General features: G+C 36.9%; 1 protein-coding gene and 1 long non-coding RNA gene across 3 annotated transcripts; one reads left to right on the forward strand and one right to left on the reverse strand.

Annotated features, from left to right (window-relative positions):
• On the reverse strand, positions 1-17,902 carry LOC138692930 (uncharacterized). Of its 2 annotated transcripts, XR_011330164.1 has the most exons (5): positions 17,634-17,902; positions 13,669-13,844; positions 12,208-12,322; positions 3,765-3,950; positions 1-194 (listed from the first exon to the last, which is right to left on the reverse strand). It is a non-coding gene; the product is annotated as an uncharacterized lncRNA (long non-coding RNA). The 2 variants fall into 2 exon arrangements; XR_011330163.1 differs by lacking the exons at positions 12,208-12,322; positions 13,669-13,844; positions 17,634-17,902 and adding an exon at positions 9,363-9,462.
• Positions 9,481-14,585, forward strand: LOC138692912 (uncharacterized). The gene is made up of 2 exons (XM_069816264.1): positions 9,481-10,763; positions 14,349-14,585. Exon 1 carries the CDS (start codon positions 9,607-9,609, stop codon positions 10,525-10,527), a length of 921 nt encoding a protein of 306 aa, XP_069672365.1. The 5' UTR covers positions 9,481-9,606; the 3' UTR covers positions 10,528-10,763; positions 14,349-14,585.
• Positions 17,903-17,944: the final 42 nt, after the last annotated feature.

Genomic DNA, 17,944 nt, shown 5'->3' on the forward strand with positions numbered 1-17,944 from the left:
TAATACAAAATAATCATCTTTATTTACAAGAAATGTTTTATAATTCATATCCCTTAATACATTTTTTAAACTTTAGAAGTAGAAAGTACCAGTAACTAGTTTCCTTGTTACTTTGTTACTAATGTTGTATCTCTCTTCTCAATTTGTCGTAGATGCTTTTTTTTCATTCAGTTTATTTTGGCTGTATTCTTAATCTGAAAAGGAATGTGCATCCAATCATACCTAGTTACCCAGACATAGTCTAAGTTAGAAGAAGGACCAAGATAACATAATTATGACTGAAACAGGAACTCCCAACACTAACAGTCTAAAGAAAGAAGTATCAAAATGTGAAACATTAAAAGCAATAGACACAAAATTTAGAAAAAAGATGTACACTTAGCGGCAAAAAGAATGGGCCGGCCGACAATTTCTAAGTTCCAGAGGCATACATTGCGCATGCTCGTCTCGTCAACGCCGTAGTTCACTAGATAACACATAATTAAACCATTTAAATTCGCTGTATTTTGTTTAAGAGGCTAAAATATGTAATAAAATCGAATGGCGGGTTGATTCTAGATACATCAGGGCCCTTGAAGAATGAAATAATAATAAAATTGATAAATACAAATATGAACAGGAAAACCATGTATTATGTCGAACTGATATAAACAGTTCCAGTAGCATAAGTTGTTACGGCATTGGTATATTGAACAAGTTAGTAGTAGTAGCTCAAGGTTCGAATCTCCCCCAATCTTCTTTTTTTTTTATTACAAATTTGCCATCATATGTGTCTCGCAAAGCTATAATTATATATCTTAGAATATGCCCAAACTCTAATAATAATAAAAAAAAACCTCCCTCTCTCTTTCAAGCAATACTGCTATCTGTTAATATAACGTTCTGTCTCGTCATTACGCTTGAAGATGGCACAGAAACAATAACTCATTGCCCCAGTTTGCATAGGTTATTCTGCGTATGCTACTCTCTGACAGGACTTCGATTGGAGAAATGTCATTTTCTCTGACGAGGTAATTGTCTCCAATAGCAATGATAGTACTGCCCTAGTTTATTGTATGAATGACCACCAATACGCTTCGCGTGAGGGTCGCGTGTTGGGGGTGGATGTCATACGATGGGGCAGGACTTCTGGAACGCATCCACGGTCTGTTTACAGCAGAAGTCTACGAACACATTTTGGCAAATGTAATGATCCCTTCCGCCCGAAAACGATATCCAGAAGGAACACTTTTCTTCCAGCAGGATAATCATCCGATACACACCGCCAACCGGATTCAAAGATGGTTTACGAGGAGGCGTGATGTCGACCCAGTCGACTGGCCTCCAAATTCACCAGATATGAATCCGATTCAAAATTTGTGGGCTGCAGTCAAAAGGATCCTACGCTCTAATTGGGCAGAACAACCTCCCGTTCGGACACCTGAGGAATTGTGGGACAGAGTTCTAGATGCAAGGGAGAAGATGGCCAAGAATTTATACCTGTTCCATAATCTTGTGGATTCCATGCCGCGCAGAATGAGGGCAGATGTTGATGCAGGTGGTTTGTGGACGAGATGCTAGTCCCCACCACAGCCTTGTTTTGTTAATATATTAACAAATTGTTTGTTTTTGTTAATTTAATTATTTATTTGTGTTTGATATGCGTCCGTTTTTTTAGGATGTAAAACAAGTATTTTTGTTTATACAGACCAGGTCTCACCTATTAATAGCCCACAGGTGATGGGCAATAATATTTTTACAAGGCAGGCATAACGAAGTTTGTTAACAAATGCCATTTCACATTTAAACTAATAAATTAAGTAAAAGTTAAAAAAAAAAATAATAATAATAATTTTACCATACCAGGAGGCGAACTCACAACCTCTGGCACGGATGTCAGACTTCTTACCACTGGGCCACACACTGCTCGTAAGGTTTACTGCATTATAGACGGACGACTTTCAATGAAGAGACACTACAGCAATGCCTTGCAGTGGGTTACGTTTACACGAGTGAACCGCGTGATAGAACTTAGCATTTCTATCGACCAAGAGTTGGCCCATTCTTTTTGCCACTAAGTGTACATATGAGTGTAATTTCATAAGTCATGGTAACTATATTATATCAGCCAATAACCATGCAGGAATAGAAAATTCGCTAAATGTGATTGAAGGTCACTGGAATGTGCTTCGCAATGCTAGTACCAAATTGGGTCCGGGTACAGAAGGCAAAGAGTAGGAGAGACTGGAAGTTCGTAAGTATAAATCATTATTTTATTATGTACAAAAGAAAAACAACATTACTCACAGCTAACACCCTACAAAATAATCCCCCAGGGCTTCCACACATCTCTGCCAATGATGAAGCAGGTGTTGAATACCATCCGCTCCATGCGATTCGTCTATGTGTACCACCTCTTGTCGAAACCCTGTTAAGATGTTCCCCCCCCCCCCCATCTGAAAACCTCTTCTCACGCAGCGGCTTCTTCAATTGCTTCTTGTAGTTCAGAATGACTTTGACATTTGTTTCTGAATTAGACGGCCATTTTCTTTTTTTTTTCCACTTTACTTTCTCGCTTCAGTTAATATTTTTTTCCTTCCTCTTACCTTCCATTTTATTTCCCTAGTTAGTTTATTTATTATTATTATTTTTATTATTATTATTATTATTATTATTATTATTATTATTATTATTACGTTAATAAAGCTGTCAATGCTTTAGATAAACTTAAAAATCGGGCCTAAAAATTAACGCTAAGAAAATTAAATTTATTGCAGTGTCAAGGAGAGCAAATTTTCTAACAATATGTTATGGTTAATTCAGGGAGATATGCATTCAACAGAGTTAATCAATTCATCTATTTGGGTAGAGTTCCCATAGCTAATAATAATAATACAAAAAACAAAATTCAAAGAATAATAATTTAGCCAACTGAGCATACCTGGCACTCTTACCCCGTCAAATCGACAAAAGGTGATCAAAAAATATAAGCCGACCAACTAACAAAAGGTGACCAAAAAACAAAAACCCACCAACCAACATACGGCGACCAAAGAATATAAGATGACCAACCAACAAAAGGCGACCAAAGAATATAAGCTGACCAACCAACCAAAAGAGACCACAACACATAAGCCGACAAACCAACAAAAAGTGACAAAAAGATATAACCCGACCAACAAAAAATAGGTGACCAAGAATCAAAAACCGACCAACAAAAGGTGACCAAAAAACGCAAGCCGACGAACCAACAAAAGGCGACCAAAAAAAATAAGCCGACCAAGAATAGGCTTCCAAAAAACATAACCCAACGAAGTAACAAAAGGCGACCAAAAAAACATAATCCGACCAAACAACAAAAAGCAACCAAAACACATAAGCCGTCGAACCAACAAATCCGCCCAACCAACAAAAGGTGACTAAAAAATATAAGCCGACCAGCTTACAAAAGGTGACCAAAAATGAAAAACCAACCCACCAACAAAAGGTGACCAAATAAAATAAGCCGACCAACAAAAGGTGACCAAAAAACAGAAGCCGACTAACCAACAAAAGGCGACCAACAAACGAAAGCCAATGAACAAAAAAAAAAGGTGACCAAAACACCTAAGCCAACACACCAACAAAAGGCGACCAAAAACATCAGCCGACCAAACAACAAAAGGCAATGAAAAAACATAACCCGACCAACAAACAAAAGGCGACCAAAAAAACATAACATGACAAATCTACAAAAGCCAAGAAACGAACAAAAGCCGACCATATCATTCTGGTGAGATACTCACAGACTTGTGCACTGTGATGCAGCATTCTGAGAGTCCCAACCATAGCTGTGGGTCCTCTTCATGCTCCTACACAGCGTTGGTCACAGAGTCAAATGCTTGTATGTTGCACTGACATGCAGCAGTCTCACACCCAGGTTGTACATCATTTTTTCTGCTTGTTGAACCCAAGAATGAAGAAAAGGTTACCTGCAAAATGAAGAAAATACAGTTTAGATTCCTTTTCAAATTTTACTGTCAATCTGATGCCTTGAATACCAATAAGAAACATACAGTAAAACTTCTTTTTTTAAGTTTTCCATTTATACATTTTCTCACAAGTTTTTTCTCAACTTCCAGAAAAATTTCTATATTTTTCATGTCACTTTATTCTGGATATGGGTTTACACACTCTTACAATCGTATTTTAAACCCCAAGAGATACGGAACGTCATTTATACGTACTAAAACAATTTTGATCGAAATTAGGTTTGCTACGTGAAAATGCCAGAACATGAACACATATGTTCACCGCTAAGATGCAGCCCACTTTAAAATTCGAAGCTGCCAATACTTGCCACAACAATCTCATACCCTTTAAAGACGCTGTGACTGCTTTAGGAACAATGAAACATTTTGTAACACACCATGATGTAAATGAACAAATTATGCAACTGATATCACAGTCTAAAGCACGGTTTATTCCTTAGGAACAGACACTCGGAAAGAACTGACTTTTTGTAAAATAAGCACATGTTATTAAATAAAGTTACACTGAAAGAACAAGGTATGTAATTTTCGTAAAACTTTATGCATTGGAGCTTGAAATGTGACATATCAGCAAGCTTTCGCTCTAAGTAGCTACGAATTGCTACAAATAATCCTACATTCTCCAAGAATATGTGTTAGAAATTTGAGTAGTGTACTATAGACTCAAAGGTGACTTAACTTATTTACAAACGGCTTTTAGACAATCTGAAGGTTCATGGCTGCCCTTACATAAGACTGCCATCAGTCCCTGTCCTAAGCAAGATTAATCCAGTACCTAGCATCAAATCCAATCTCTCTCAAATACATTTTAATACTATCCTCTCATCTATGTCTCCGTCTTCCCAAAGGTCTTTTTCCTCAAGTTTCCCAACTAACACTTTATATGCATTTTTGGTTTCGCCCAAACATGCTACATGCCCTGCACATCTCAAGCATATCGATTTAATGTTCCTAATTATATTAGTTGATGAATACAGTGAGTGTAGTTCTGCATTTTGTAACTTTCTCCATTCTCCTGTACCTTCATCCCTCTTAGCCTCAAATATTTTCCTAGCCCCTTATTCTCAAACACCCTTAGCCTCTTTTCCTCTCTCTCAATGAGAGTCCAAGTTTCACAACCATTGAGAACAACAGGTAATATAACTGTTTTATAAATTCTAACTTTCAGGTTGGTGACTTAACTGTGAAGTTATAAATTTCTCTCGTCAAAATTTTACTAAACTGACTTAACATGTTCTCCACACAGTCTTCAAATGCTACTATTGAATGTCATTTCAGTTATTCGTTTCTCTCAGTTATGTTTTTTTTTTTTCCGGACTCCCATAAAAGGTATAAATGAAGTTCTACTGTATATTATTATATAATGTTGTCAAATCTAATATAACTCTCAACAGATAAGTGACTGTTCTAAAGATTCTTTTGAGACTGTCTTAAGGATGCGTAGTGGAAGTAAATGGAAAATGTGTGGACAGTGTTGTTTAGATGCAAAAGAATAGAATGGGTGCATACAGTTAGCCAGTTGCAATAGAGATTGGCTTAAACATTTGAAGAGGTTGTTACCTTCCCACTACTTCAGCTGTTTCCTCTGTAATATCAACATAACTTTGGTGACATTACGAAAGTTTCTCGCTAGCTTGCATATACGAATGTGTAATAGGTTAGGTTAGTGAAGGCTTTTTTAGATCTTGCATATAGAATGTGTGATAGGTTAGGTTAGTTCAGCTTCGAATTTCAAAGTCGGCTGTATCTTAACGATGAACATATGTGTTCGTGTTCTGGCATTTTCACACGGCAGACCTAATTTCGATCAAAATTGTTTTAGTACGTATAAATGACGTTCCGTATCTCTTGGGGTTTAAAATACGGTTGTATGAGTGTGGAAACCCATATCCAGAATAAAGCGACATGAAAAGTATAGGAATTTTTCTGGATATTATGAAAACACTTGTGAGAAAAAGTTTAAATGCAAAACTTAAAAAAAGACGTTTTACTATATGTTGCTTATTAGTATTCAAGGAATCAGGAGGAAAGTAGCTAGTTGCATGGTAGGTGCGGTGGGGGTAGAGGGGAAGGGTGCAATCCATGTTCTGGAGTTTAGCCGGAATCAGATTGACAGTAAAATTTGATAAGGAATCGAGTCGGCTTCATAAACTACGCCGTCAATTGCATACATAAAATCGTCAGCCTCCTTTTATTATGGCAGTGCTTTTGAATCTCGTTGTACTTTTAATGTGTGCAACTAGGGTGCAACAATGACTTAAGCGGGAACCGCTAAAGTCTACCATTGCCAAGGCTTTTATTATGTCTTGCATATACGAATCGCTGCAGGATTGTCAAAGCAAATGGATAAAATTGAGTTTAATTGTTAAAAGGTCTTCTTATCCGAAGAAACTTATAATATATGAAAGCCAGAATACGTGGAAACTAATCCTTCTACCAGCATGCCGCAAATACACGATAGCAGCCTTTCTCTCATCGCTACTTGCATATATGGTTAATTTGTGTGACATACTCGTAGTACCTTGCGCACGTCCGCCATTATTAAACATCGGTTTCTTAAAGATTGCCATTAATTATATTCATAATTATATTTATTGATAATATTATTTTCATTATTATTGCTTCAGTGAACATCTTTGTCATTTTGGTGCACCGTTACTTTACTTGCTTTGGTGATATCTCGTAACTGTTGGCGACATTGAAAAGACTAGTCTTTTAGTAACCATGCGTTTTTTTGTTTAAGTAAGTCGTAAAACCCGAGTCACACGGGGATAGTTTACAGGAGTCAAGTGCTCGAAGCCTCTAAACTGGATGCTATATTTGTGATCACATGGAGACATTAAACTTGAAAGCATGCTTGAAAAAAAAGCGCGCGCTGAATGTTGTATTCGTAGTGGTGTTTGAATTCTTGTATTCTGTTATAGTTAATAAAAATCAATAGTGAACTGGCATTTTTAGTTTGGTGAAACTGAAGATGCCACCAGCACATATTCAAGCATGTGTGCAGTTAATTGGCGCCTTGTTATTGTATGAATTACAAAATATTCTTGAAAAAAAAAAAAAAAAAAAAAAAAGGAAAAGAGAACATGGGTTAAGAAATGAATTCGTAGAAGAATTCTGCACGGTGCATCTAATACCTTGTTGAAAGAATTAGCTGAAGAAGGTCCTGCAGAATACAGGAAGCATTTCAGAATGAGTCCTGTTTTAAGGGTTTTTAACTTTTTTTGAACCACTTCTACGTCTATGTTTTCGAAACCTTGTTTCATGAGTTCACTGACTAGTTTCTGGAATAATAAGGCCCGGTTGCAGAAATGCAAATCAAATCAGTCCCTGATCGCCAATCAGTTGATGTCTGATTTATTTGATTGTTCATTGCGTTGCACAAACGTGAATCTCCAATCAACTTGTCTCAATTTACTAATTGCTGATTTGAGAAAGAAATACATTTGACAACAGCGCTATTTAGCAACCATAGCCAATTTGATGCTCTTTAAAAGTCGCAAAACGAATGCATCAAGTGGGCGGTGACTAGGAAAACAAGTGAATGCTCAAGTGAATGTTTTGCTGTTTTGTTGCTTTTTGTAGAAAAGAAACAGGCGGATTCTATTTGTATATAGACTACAATATAGTGAAACAAAAATAAACGTGAGGGGGCTTCTGTTGTGGGATTTGCTAGGGGAGTCGACAAGAAATTGGAATATGCATAGCCTCCATAACCCAAAATAATTCCATTTCCCATCTCTCTGTTTACAAATGGAGCTCGTAACCTACTCTTTAAAAATATTGTGTTGTCATGTGTAGAACCCTGCCAACGGGCTACAACATTCCAGAATTTCAATGATGGTGTAGACTACATATTGCCTGTATATTCACAGAAAAGAAACCTTTTCTATTTCGATAAAGTTCGGCATCATTTCAACCAGGTGATTGGATGGGGATGTGAGCAGCCTATACAACCAATATTAGGCTACTCTTGGAAATCCTGACATGGCTGAAAATTCTCTCTGGATTTCAAATCGTTCCTTGTTTGAAGTTTGAGGATTTATGAGACCCTGCCATAACAAAGCAGTTTCATACATAACATTCCTAACTACTCGGCAAATAGTTGATTTGTGAACCCTAACAAGACAACCCAAGACCGCCTGAAAAATTCCAACAGCATAAAATCTCAGCATTATTAGGACTTGGTTCATAGGAGAAAGTGGAAGGTTTCGATTTATCTGTCTGCATATATTTGTTTCAATTTTTGAAAGTAACAAAACACAGGAATCCTTACTTAACCTAAATCTTTGCTCAAATTCTCTGTCATTGTACATAAAAACAATTCATGTCTATCACGGAAACGCCTTCTTCTTAATAATATTTTTTTCATTTAAAATTTCTTCATCAGAGGAATCCATTATGTCGAAAACAATATTGTTACGCTGTAACTATTTACTATATAATACTGCATTATAAACAGATCAACATAAATAGCCTGCTTGATCGATGATCAGTGACTTAACCAGCAAAAATCTGTTGATCAAATCTGATGGAAGACTGATCTCCGATCAAACACTGATTGTTCTTTCTGCAACAGAAATATAACTGATGGCCAATCAAACCCTCCTTGATTGCCAATCATATTTTGATCGGTGTTTCTGCAACCGGGCCTAATTCCCGCTTGTTTTTATTGAGGTATTCTTTGTCACGTATATTCCATACAAGTTCATACTTCTCATACACTTTCAAAAAACTGTACGATAACGTTAGAATTCCACTTAGGGGCGCTCATTATTAATTTACTTCGACAAAAGGCCTAAAATACAAACTTTCTACTAGCCAAGTTGCTACAAGTTCGCATTCACACGCGGGAAGTGGTGGAGTCAAGTTGGTCACGTGACGGGAAGGTGGACACAAAAGTTGACGGGTCGTCAACTCAAATTCTGCTTGACAGCCAAGTCACAACTTGACTGTCTCGACCATATCACACGGGGAAAGTTAAAGGAAAGTCGACTTGCTCCAAGCACTTGACTCCTGTAAACTATCCCCGTGTGAATTGGCCTTAAAGCGCTGCAGCAAGACCGTTCTTTTATTACATTTGCTTCATCGTCGCTGCAGCAACGCTGTAGCAAGCGTGCAGCAAATCAAAACTTCGCGAGTTTGCTGCACGATCCATCATGGCGGAATGCGTGTTTTGGTCTTTTGCAACGTTTATTATTGTTAAAATCGTATAGTAATAATATTTCCATGTCACTATCATGGAAGTCGAAACTATTTATCATGTTCGGTTCTTTTAGGGTTAAATTTTTTAGGCAGAAATAGAAGCCAATATTAATTGTCCACCATTTTGCAGTCAGTTGACCTACTTACGTGTTTTTTCGACCCTCATTTTGCTGCAGCAAAGGCATGAAGCGCTTTACTGCAGCGCTTTAAAAAACCCCACCCCAATAATCAGCGCGCGCAACGCTAAAACGCGAAATATCACTGGGGTGGATATCCGCTAGAGGAAACGGAAGTAGGAATACGCGCGTCAGATCACAGCGTCCTTCATTCTTTCCGTGACCAGCGTTGAGCGTGGGTGTACGGTGCAGTCCAGACTTCAAGTACCGTAATCATGAGTGGAGTTGAGGACCTGTATTTCTTTTTGAAGTTGAGCAGGGAGAACTTATCAAAGGATACGGTTAAGTACTGTCAGGAGCATGGACTACTTGCTAGCCATTACAATTGTCCAACCTGTGGAAAATCCATGAAATTAAGAGATAATACTGAACTTAGTGATGGTGTACAATGGCACTGTACTGGAAAGGGCAGTGACTATGCGCACCGTGTGAGTCGATCTGTAAGGACTGGAACTTGGTTCAGTACTTCCAAACTTACAATGTCCAAGCTACTTCTATTGACATACTGCTGGTTTACGAAAGTTCCCCAGCAGAATGCCAAGGAATGTGCTCAGGTGGAGAAAAACACGGTGCTGCAGTGGTACCTGTACTGTAGAGAAGCTTGTGGAGTGATTGTGGAAGCGTTTAAAGGCAAATTAGGAGGAACCGGACATACAGTAGAGATCGACGAGTTCAAATTCGGTAAGATGAAGTATCACAAGGGTAAACTTGTCGAGGGACGGTGGGTGCTTGCTGCCGTCGATCGAGAAACCCGTGAATGCTTACTCTTGCCGGTGCATGATCGGTCCAAAGATGTTCTCCTCCAGATCATTAAGGACCGAATTGTGCCAGGAACCACGATCTATTCAGATTGTTGGAAGTCATACAATACTTTGAATGATGAAGAATTCAAGCAACTCGCTTTGGATCACTCCATTACATTCAAGAATCCCGAGACACGCGCCCATACGAACCGAATCAAGGGTGTATGGGCGCATGCCAAGCGGAGTATAACTACTACCAATATGGAAAAGGGTGCTATGTTCGATTCCTACTTGTCTGCCTTTATGTACCGGCAGTGGAGGGGCCCGAATCATACATTTCACAGCTTCCTCCAAGACATAGCCAAGGTATACAAACCTAATGTCAGCGACTAGTTTCAGGATTTTCTACTGGTGCTCCTGGTCTAATGGGTCCTTTTCAGGGCCCGCAGGGACCTAAGGGGAATTGATGTGACGTTCTGCGAGAACTAATATAACCTCTCATTCCCAAACCAACCTCACCGTCACGTGGCGGGTCCTGATTCAAGCAAACGAGGCTCTGGTGACCATGTACATTATTTTAACAGGTGTCGAGTGCTCATACTACTGATGAGTGACTGTTCTTTTGCCAGGTGAGTTATTTGACGAGATGTCAATGCGCATGCTACCAAATGAGTGACAGTATTACCAGGAGCTTTTTTTTTTATATATAAATTTCAGAATATGGACTCCTTCCTATCCCTCTTACTTCAAACTTCCAATTTCGTGCTCACAAAATAAGTTATTGGCACTGAAAAGTGCCTTTTCGTAAGCATGACAAACGCAGACGAATCTGCTCTTTTTTAGTATTTTAAGATATAATTGCCAGTGGGGAATCCGTATACTGAAATTTTCCCATGATTTCAATAAACAGACATTTTCAGGAATTTCGAAAAAACTTGCAGTAGCTATATTTCTCTAAATGTAAATAAGTGAATTAGATATTTCAATTTTTCAGTGTTATGGGTTGGGAGTAGTATCAGGGATACTTCAACTGTAGGAGTGTTATAGAAATAAATACATTGAAAGAGGTAATAAAATAGGAAAATTAGGAGTGAAGCGAAAAGAAAGTGATAAATATGTAAATAAGAGTAAACGGAAAAGTCAGCTAATAATGTAGGAGAAAATAGCGGGAAAACAATGATTAAGAGTAGGTAGGATTTGAGGGTAGAGATGAAAATAAATAAATAACGCAAATTATGAAGGAAGGAATATGCAATATTTAATAGGTGAGCGAGAAATGGAAGGGAGACAGCCTAGGTAAGAGGGAGAGGATAGAGGGGGAAGGACATATAGCAATTCAGTCATAACAGAACGTTAGAAAAAATCAAGAAATTGTCGGCAAAAGACTACATTAATGGAAAAGAGTTATATGTATTAAAGGGATGGTGGATCGAAAAACAGAAATGTGAAGGTCCACCATAACTGTGAATTGTAAAGTTGACTGACAAATAAATATCAATATCAATCAATATTTCTCTAAAATTGGTCGTGATGAAATGAAATACGGGTTTTGTAACTGTCCATAGTAGGGGACTGAAAAATATGAACAGTTTCTTTGAAACCACTGAGTTACGGAAGCACTGCACGGAAGATAGATTACTCTTGTTTGAAGGCAATTCATAGTCAAATTTTAGATACTGTACGTAGTTTAAAGTAGCTTAGAGTTCACCAAGGAAATGAAAGTTTAATTCTGTTAACTTAAAGTGAGTATAAATTACGAAGTGTTGGGAACATGCCCTAGCATTTTTCTGTTTAAGACACTGTGCTGCAAGCCAGAATGTCATGAGTTCTGTTCCCGATGTGAACTTTATGGCTGCATTATGGCCCTGGGGCTCACTCAAGCCTTTAACATAATATATAGAATAATTCCATGGCAGCAAGCATATAAAAACTGAAAATTCTTAAAAATTACTTAAGAAGCAACATGGGCAAGATTGACTTTAAAATTTAAGTATTTCAGTTGAACGTAGAGAGCACTGGGATAAACTCCAGAACATGGACTCCACCCTTCTCCTCTACCCTCACCGCACCTACCTTGCAACTTGCTACTTTCCTTGCAGACTCCTTCCTCTCCTGCGTTCTCATGCTTCATCTCGCTCCATTCGAGACACGCGCCACCTCGAAACATCATGGCGGCCACTGGCGATCTCTGTGAACATCGCGGTCCCGACATATAACACCTGATGAAAACAAGCGAGGTGTCGGGGTTGCAAGCCCCGATGATGACCCAATGTGTAGTGCTGAGATATGCATGGAAACACTCTTCAGTCGACTTATTGTGGAACTTCCACTTTCTATACACCTACTCGACTAGGTACGAACCCATCATCTTTTTATTCCCATTGCTCCTAGGCATACTTCCCTTAAGGGTATATGTACGTGAACGACCACAATTATTATCATCAGAAAATGCAGGCTCTAAATTTCTAAAATGTTATAAGAAAATGAACTCACAATTGGACAAAAATTACAAGGTACCACAACAAGACTTATTAGAACTTAAATATCTGATAAAAGTATAAAAAAAGTTACTAATAATATTTTTCAAACCAGCTTTATCACAGTAAGAAAAAAAAAAAAAAAAAAAAACAAAATTTGCACTTACATCATTTGGTAACCAAAGCACAGTTATGTTCTCTCTGACATATTTAATATTTTTCCTGCATGTAATAAACACTTATTTCTGAAAAGTAGACTACTCTCAGACATGTAGATTTGTTTATTTTAATACAATTAATTTTTTATTTCTCCTATATACCTCCATGCCCCCCAAGTGCCTTCATGGCATGTTACGGGGATACCTTTACCTTTTACCTTTTTTACCTATATAAAATGTATTAAAATTTACATACTGTTTCGTGACCTAATTTTTCTATTTTAAAAAAAATGGGCATTAATTGGAGTCTACCGTTTTCATAAATACATGTTAAATCAGTGTACGAAATTTCAGAATTCTATCTCCAATGGTTGTAGAGTTATGAGTAATATGTGTTAAAATTTTCAGATTTTGGAAAATTTAATTTAAAGTATAACGTGAATTCTAAAAAATATTATTAGTAACCTTTTTATACTTTTATCAGATATTTAAGTTCTAATAAATCTTGTTGTGGTACCTTGTAATTTTTGTCCAATTGTGAGTTCATTTCCTTATAAAATTTTAGAAATTTAGAGCCTGCATTTTCTGGTAATATTTGTGGTCGTTCACGTACATATACCCTTAACACGTGTCCACATCGACTCTACAGTGTTTGTGTGGGCACCTGTTACTGGATCTTTGAAATTTTCCGAGGTTTACAGTCATGTGAATGTAACCTTCGTCACTCAAAGATTCGTATGTCTTCCAACAATCGGAATAAATTGTTGTTCCTGGAAGGACATTTTCCTTCAACAGTCCCAACAGAGTGTCTCGAGTCCTGTCCTCCACTGTGGCAAGAAAGCATTCCTTGGTTTCGCGGTCGATGCCCCCAAACACCCACTGGCCCTTGACGTACTTACCTTGGTTGTACTTTCTTTTCCAAGTTGCTCAAAGAACTTCCAGTCTGCCCTTGTGTAATTGGTTTTGTATCCCCCTCACTTAACCGGAGGAACTGCCAATTACTACCCCCATCTCAGCGCTGTATTGCGGTCTATATATGTGACTTGGGGTGGGGATGGCAGGTGCAGTCCGTGTTCTAAAATTTTCCCGCAAATAAAAATATAATTAATTAAATATGAGTATTGTTATAAAAATAAAATGTAATAATTAAGCACCACTGATTACATTTACAAAATAAAATCTTAGCAGATGACTTTAAAATTATACTTATAAATAAAAGATTTTATTTAAAATTAGCATATCCTTAATTATGGCCTTCTGAGTGGTATAAATGAAATTGTATAATCTGCAGGGAATCTTTAAGAATTTCAAAAGATGATATTGATAATTGTTTTAAAAAATTACATGTAAATAAGAGAGGGATGTTATACTTGGCACTAAGGTAGGGAATACAAGGTTCATAAATGGCCCTCTTTTCATGATCAACCTGCTGAGCTTGTTTTAGATCTCTCTCCATGCGTATAGTTTGATCTATAATAATAGCCTTAATTCTCTAGAAGCTCTTAGTGTTTTCTGGTTGGGCTCAGACTCATAGATGGGATTACTTGGTCAACAATATGACTCTGAAACTTTTGTTCAGGTTTGCCGAACCTGGAACCTCCAGATCTCGAAGCCAGCATGCTGACCAGAAGACCACAGAAACAGTCAATCAAAATCTTCACTGCAAAATCTCGCAAGTTGAATCTTTGAAAGAGTTGTATGATTCATTCATTAGTCTAATTTTTATAATAAGCGGACACTGCTGATAACAAAATTATACAGAATGTCCTTTAATGTAATTAGTATCGAACCAGTAATAAATAATATTGCAAGATTACTATGTGTTTTATTTTATCAATCATTTCCTATATCTAAAAATCTGTTGCATACAAAATCAAACTAATTTTAACTAAGATTAAAAACTGTAGATTGAAAATCTGTAAATAAATCATGATTAATGTGTTTTTGTAGCTTGAATTGTTAAATTTAAGAAAATTTCAAATGGATTTGAGATCAATTTTATTAATTTGACGTAGGGTAAAGTAGGGCTACGATATTATAAAAAAATTAAGTAGTGCTACTTTAGATATATATGAAGGATTTGGTGTTAAATTTATTTTTTATTTGTGATAATGGATAAAACTGAACATAACTGGCCTTCTGTGTGGGCTATCCTGATACAGTGCTATAAATCTGGCTATATAGAGCAATGAAGTATGGGTATTGTGACACACAGATGTATCACCTGTAAAAGTTTGATTGAAATAACATTAAAACTGACATCTTTAGCAACTTATGACACTTCACTGCCAATAGTAAAAAACTGCTCCATGTCCAAATAGTTCTTTTGTGTGTAACGAAACTGATTGAGAAAATTACGATATTTCATATTTCTAAAATAAATTAAAATGCGGTTTTCAATAATGAATGTATTTTACAAAGTTGCGTTAAATTTCAGCAATAAACATCAGAGAGAAATAACATTTTTGTCTGAGACAGCATTTCACATTACACGAAAGTTTAAAATAATTTAATTCTAAAGTAACTGTTTTCTAAGCAAACGAATGCATATTAGTGAGGTTAGGTCTACTCTGATGAGTAATGGGAAATGCTTAACATGATGCAGAGTGTACAACAGTGGGCAGGATCATGTATTGAGGATATCAGTGGCACGACGTTGTGGCCAATTGAGCCTCATTTCAGTCATCTGCTGTTGTTTAGTGTAGGATTATTCTAACACCGAAAAGATTCCGCACTTCATGTCTTTGCTGCAGCAAAATTAAGGTCGAAAAAAAAAAACGCAATTCGGCCAGCTGACTGCAGTGTTTTGGACAATTGAAACGTTGGCTGGAACAATGTAAGTTACAAAATTTTCATTCGGCATGTTTCTGTGAGTATGTCATGTTACCTTGCTATACTCCTTGGCTTGCATCAATGCTATATGTGAGATTTGTCCACCCAAACATTTGCTACCCTGGAACAACGTACGTGTACACATTTTTTAGCTTCTGTAAATTTTACCAAATGTAACTTATAACGTTGTTCCAGTTGACACTTCAATTAATATTGGCTTCTATTACTGCGGTAATAAATTTAACTTCAAAAGAACCGAACATGTTAAATATTTTCGACTTACATGATAATGATATGAAATAATTATTACTAGACGAGTTTAACAATAACAAATGTTGCAAAAAACCAAAACACCCATTCTGCCATGATGGATCACCCAGCAAACTCGTAAAGCGTGTTTGAAGTTCCTGCAGTGCTTCATGTTTCGCTTTAAAAAAAGTGCACGGATTATAGTAGGAATTTGTGGTCCCCCTACGATTTTTATCTCTGGACTCTGTTGTAAATTAAAGATGTATACAATGCAAACCCATACACACTGAAAAAACTGAAAATTAATATCCAGCAGGGAATTACCACCATTTCTCAATGACAATTGCAGCAAGTAATGGGCAGTTTCTTAAAAAGATCAAAGATTTATGAACAATAAAGACGAACAATTTCAGCACTCCTTTCATAAAATTGGTAAGTATGGTAAGTTTTAACATCTGAGTTGATCATCTATTTATATATTTCATGTGGGCTTTCCAAACTCTGCCTTAGTGTTTTCCTACAGTGGGAAGTAGTGAGTGTGTCCATTATACCCAATAGAGCAGATGAGGAGTTGACATAGTCCACATCAGTGTTGTATGTTGCATAATGCTTATAGTGTGCATTAGAGAAACGCTTCAAATGTACAGCTAGCCAAACAAAGATTGGGAATTCACTGTATTTGGTTTGTTGTTGGAACTCGTTGCGAAACTCTCTTGAAATATTAATGTGTTGTAAATAACAGATACAGTAAACATTATAGAAATTTATTCTTATTAAATGTGAATCTATAATTTTCTCTTATGAGTTTCGAAAAGACAGCAAAGAGGATAAAAGAAACACTTATTTTTTAGCTGTTTATAACAAAGAAAATGAACTCACCAGAGATGACCTGTGTTATTTTTGTTCCCTTCTCAAATGTTTTCATTTTATGGCTTTGTTTTAACAAATAATAATTTGAAATATATTTATGATAATCACTTTCACGTGTTAAATGTAAACAAAGTTTGTAAATACCTAGTTCACTAGTTTCAGCTTAGTTGTAGCCATCTTTAGAACTACAGTGCGGTCCAAATCTCCTGACATTTGAGGGATGTACTTGTTTTTTTTAAAGATGGGACATGACAGTTAAGCGGCCGAGCTTGGAACTACAGTGCTATGTTGCCAATATGGACTACCATGCTGCCAGCTGATGGAAGCTAGCAATTGTCGTTAAGATGGCTGACGTTAAAACATTCATTGACTATTGACGCGAAGGTAAGAAAACAATACAAAAATCGACATAGAACCAAAAACGAAACGCACCAATGCTAACATTGTGTGCACAATAAATGTCGCCAAGACGGCTATTAAGCACTCGCCAAGGGGAATGATAAGTTTGGCAACTCAATCGTTGTTACCATAGCAACAGGCCTACCACCCTATGTGACATTCAGTTGTTTTTCCGATTGCAACGCTCCTGTCATGTCCCATCTTTCAAAAAAACAAGTATAACTTAGAACACAGCTGCACAAAAGCTATTCATAATGAATTACAAAATTAATTAACAGCTTCGAAAGAAAGTTCTTTATTCATCTTAAATTTTGAAATGCTACCAATGGACACATGGTCGCAAAACAGAAACATTACTGGCAACAATCTTTTTTCTGGTCGTCCTGATTATGCCAAAATAAATAACTTGCTGAAAGATAAGAGTTGATTATGTGGACTGGCCAAGAAGCAGATGTACCCTCCTTTTATTTTCTACACTGATAGTTTTGATTGAATGCTTGATGTGGACACTTACCTGATGGTTTAAGGGTCCAGAACATTGGTGTGAAGACAGTCATTGTTGTAGCACAGCTGAATTCTGCGCCATGCTCTGGTAATGTTTTGTGGAGATAATCCAGGCATCTTCCACAACTGCTTGTAACTCTTCCATTGTGCGATACTGGTTACTACTCCCACTCCGATGGTTACCAAGGTTATCAACACACCAACACAAATCTTTGCGAAATAAAGAGGAGTACGCCCACTTCTCAGCCTATATTACAAATTAAGTAATAGTATTAAATTCGTGGAAATAAAAGAAAAGTTTCAATTTATTTCCAAAATCCT

The sequence above is a fragment of the Periplaneta americana genome, chromosome 2, assembly GCF_040183065.1.
Source record: "Periplaneta americana isolate PAMFEO1 chromosome 2, P.americana_PAMFEO1_priV1, whole genome shotgun sequence".
NCBI classification, from domain to species: domain Eukaryota; kingdom Metazoa; phylum Arthropoda; class Insecta; order Blattodea; family Blattidae; genus Periplaneta; species Periplaneta americana.

Coding starts and splice junctions, on each gene's coding strand:
- LOC138692912 (XM_069816264.1), top strand. CDS start 9,607: ATGAGTGGAGTTGAGGACCTGTATTTCTTTTTGAAGTTGAGCAGGGAG.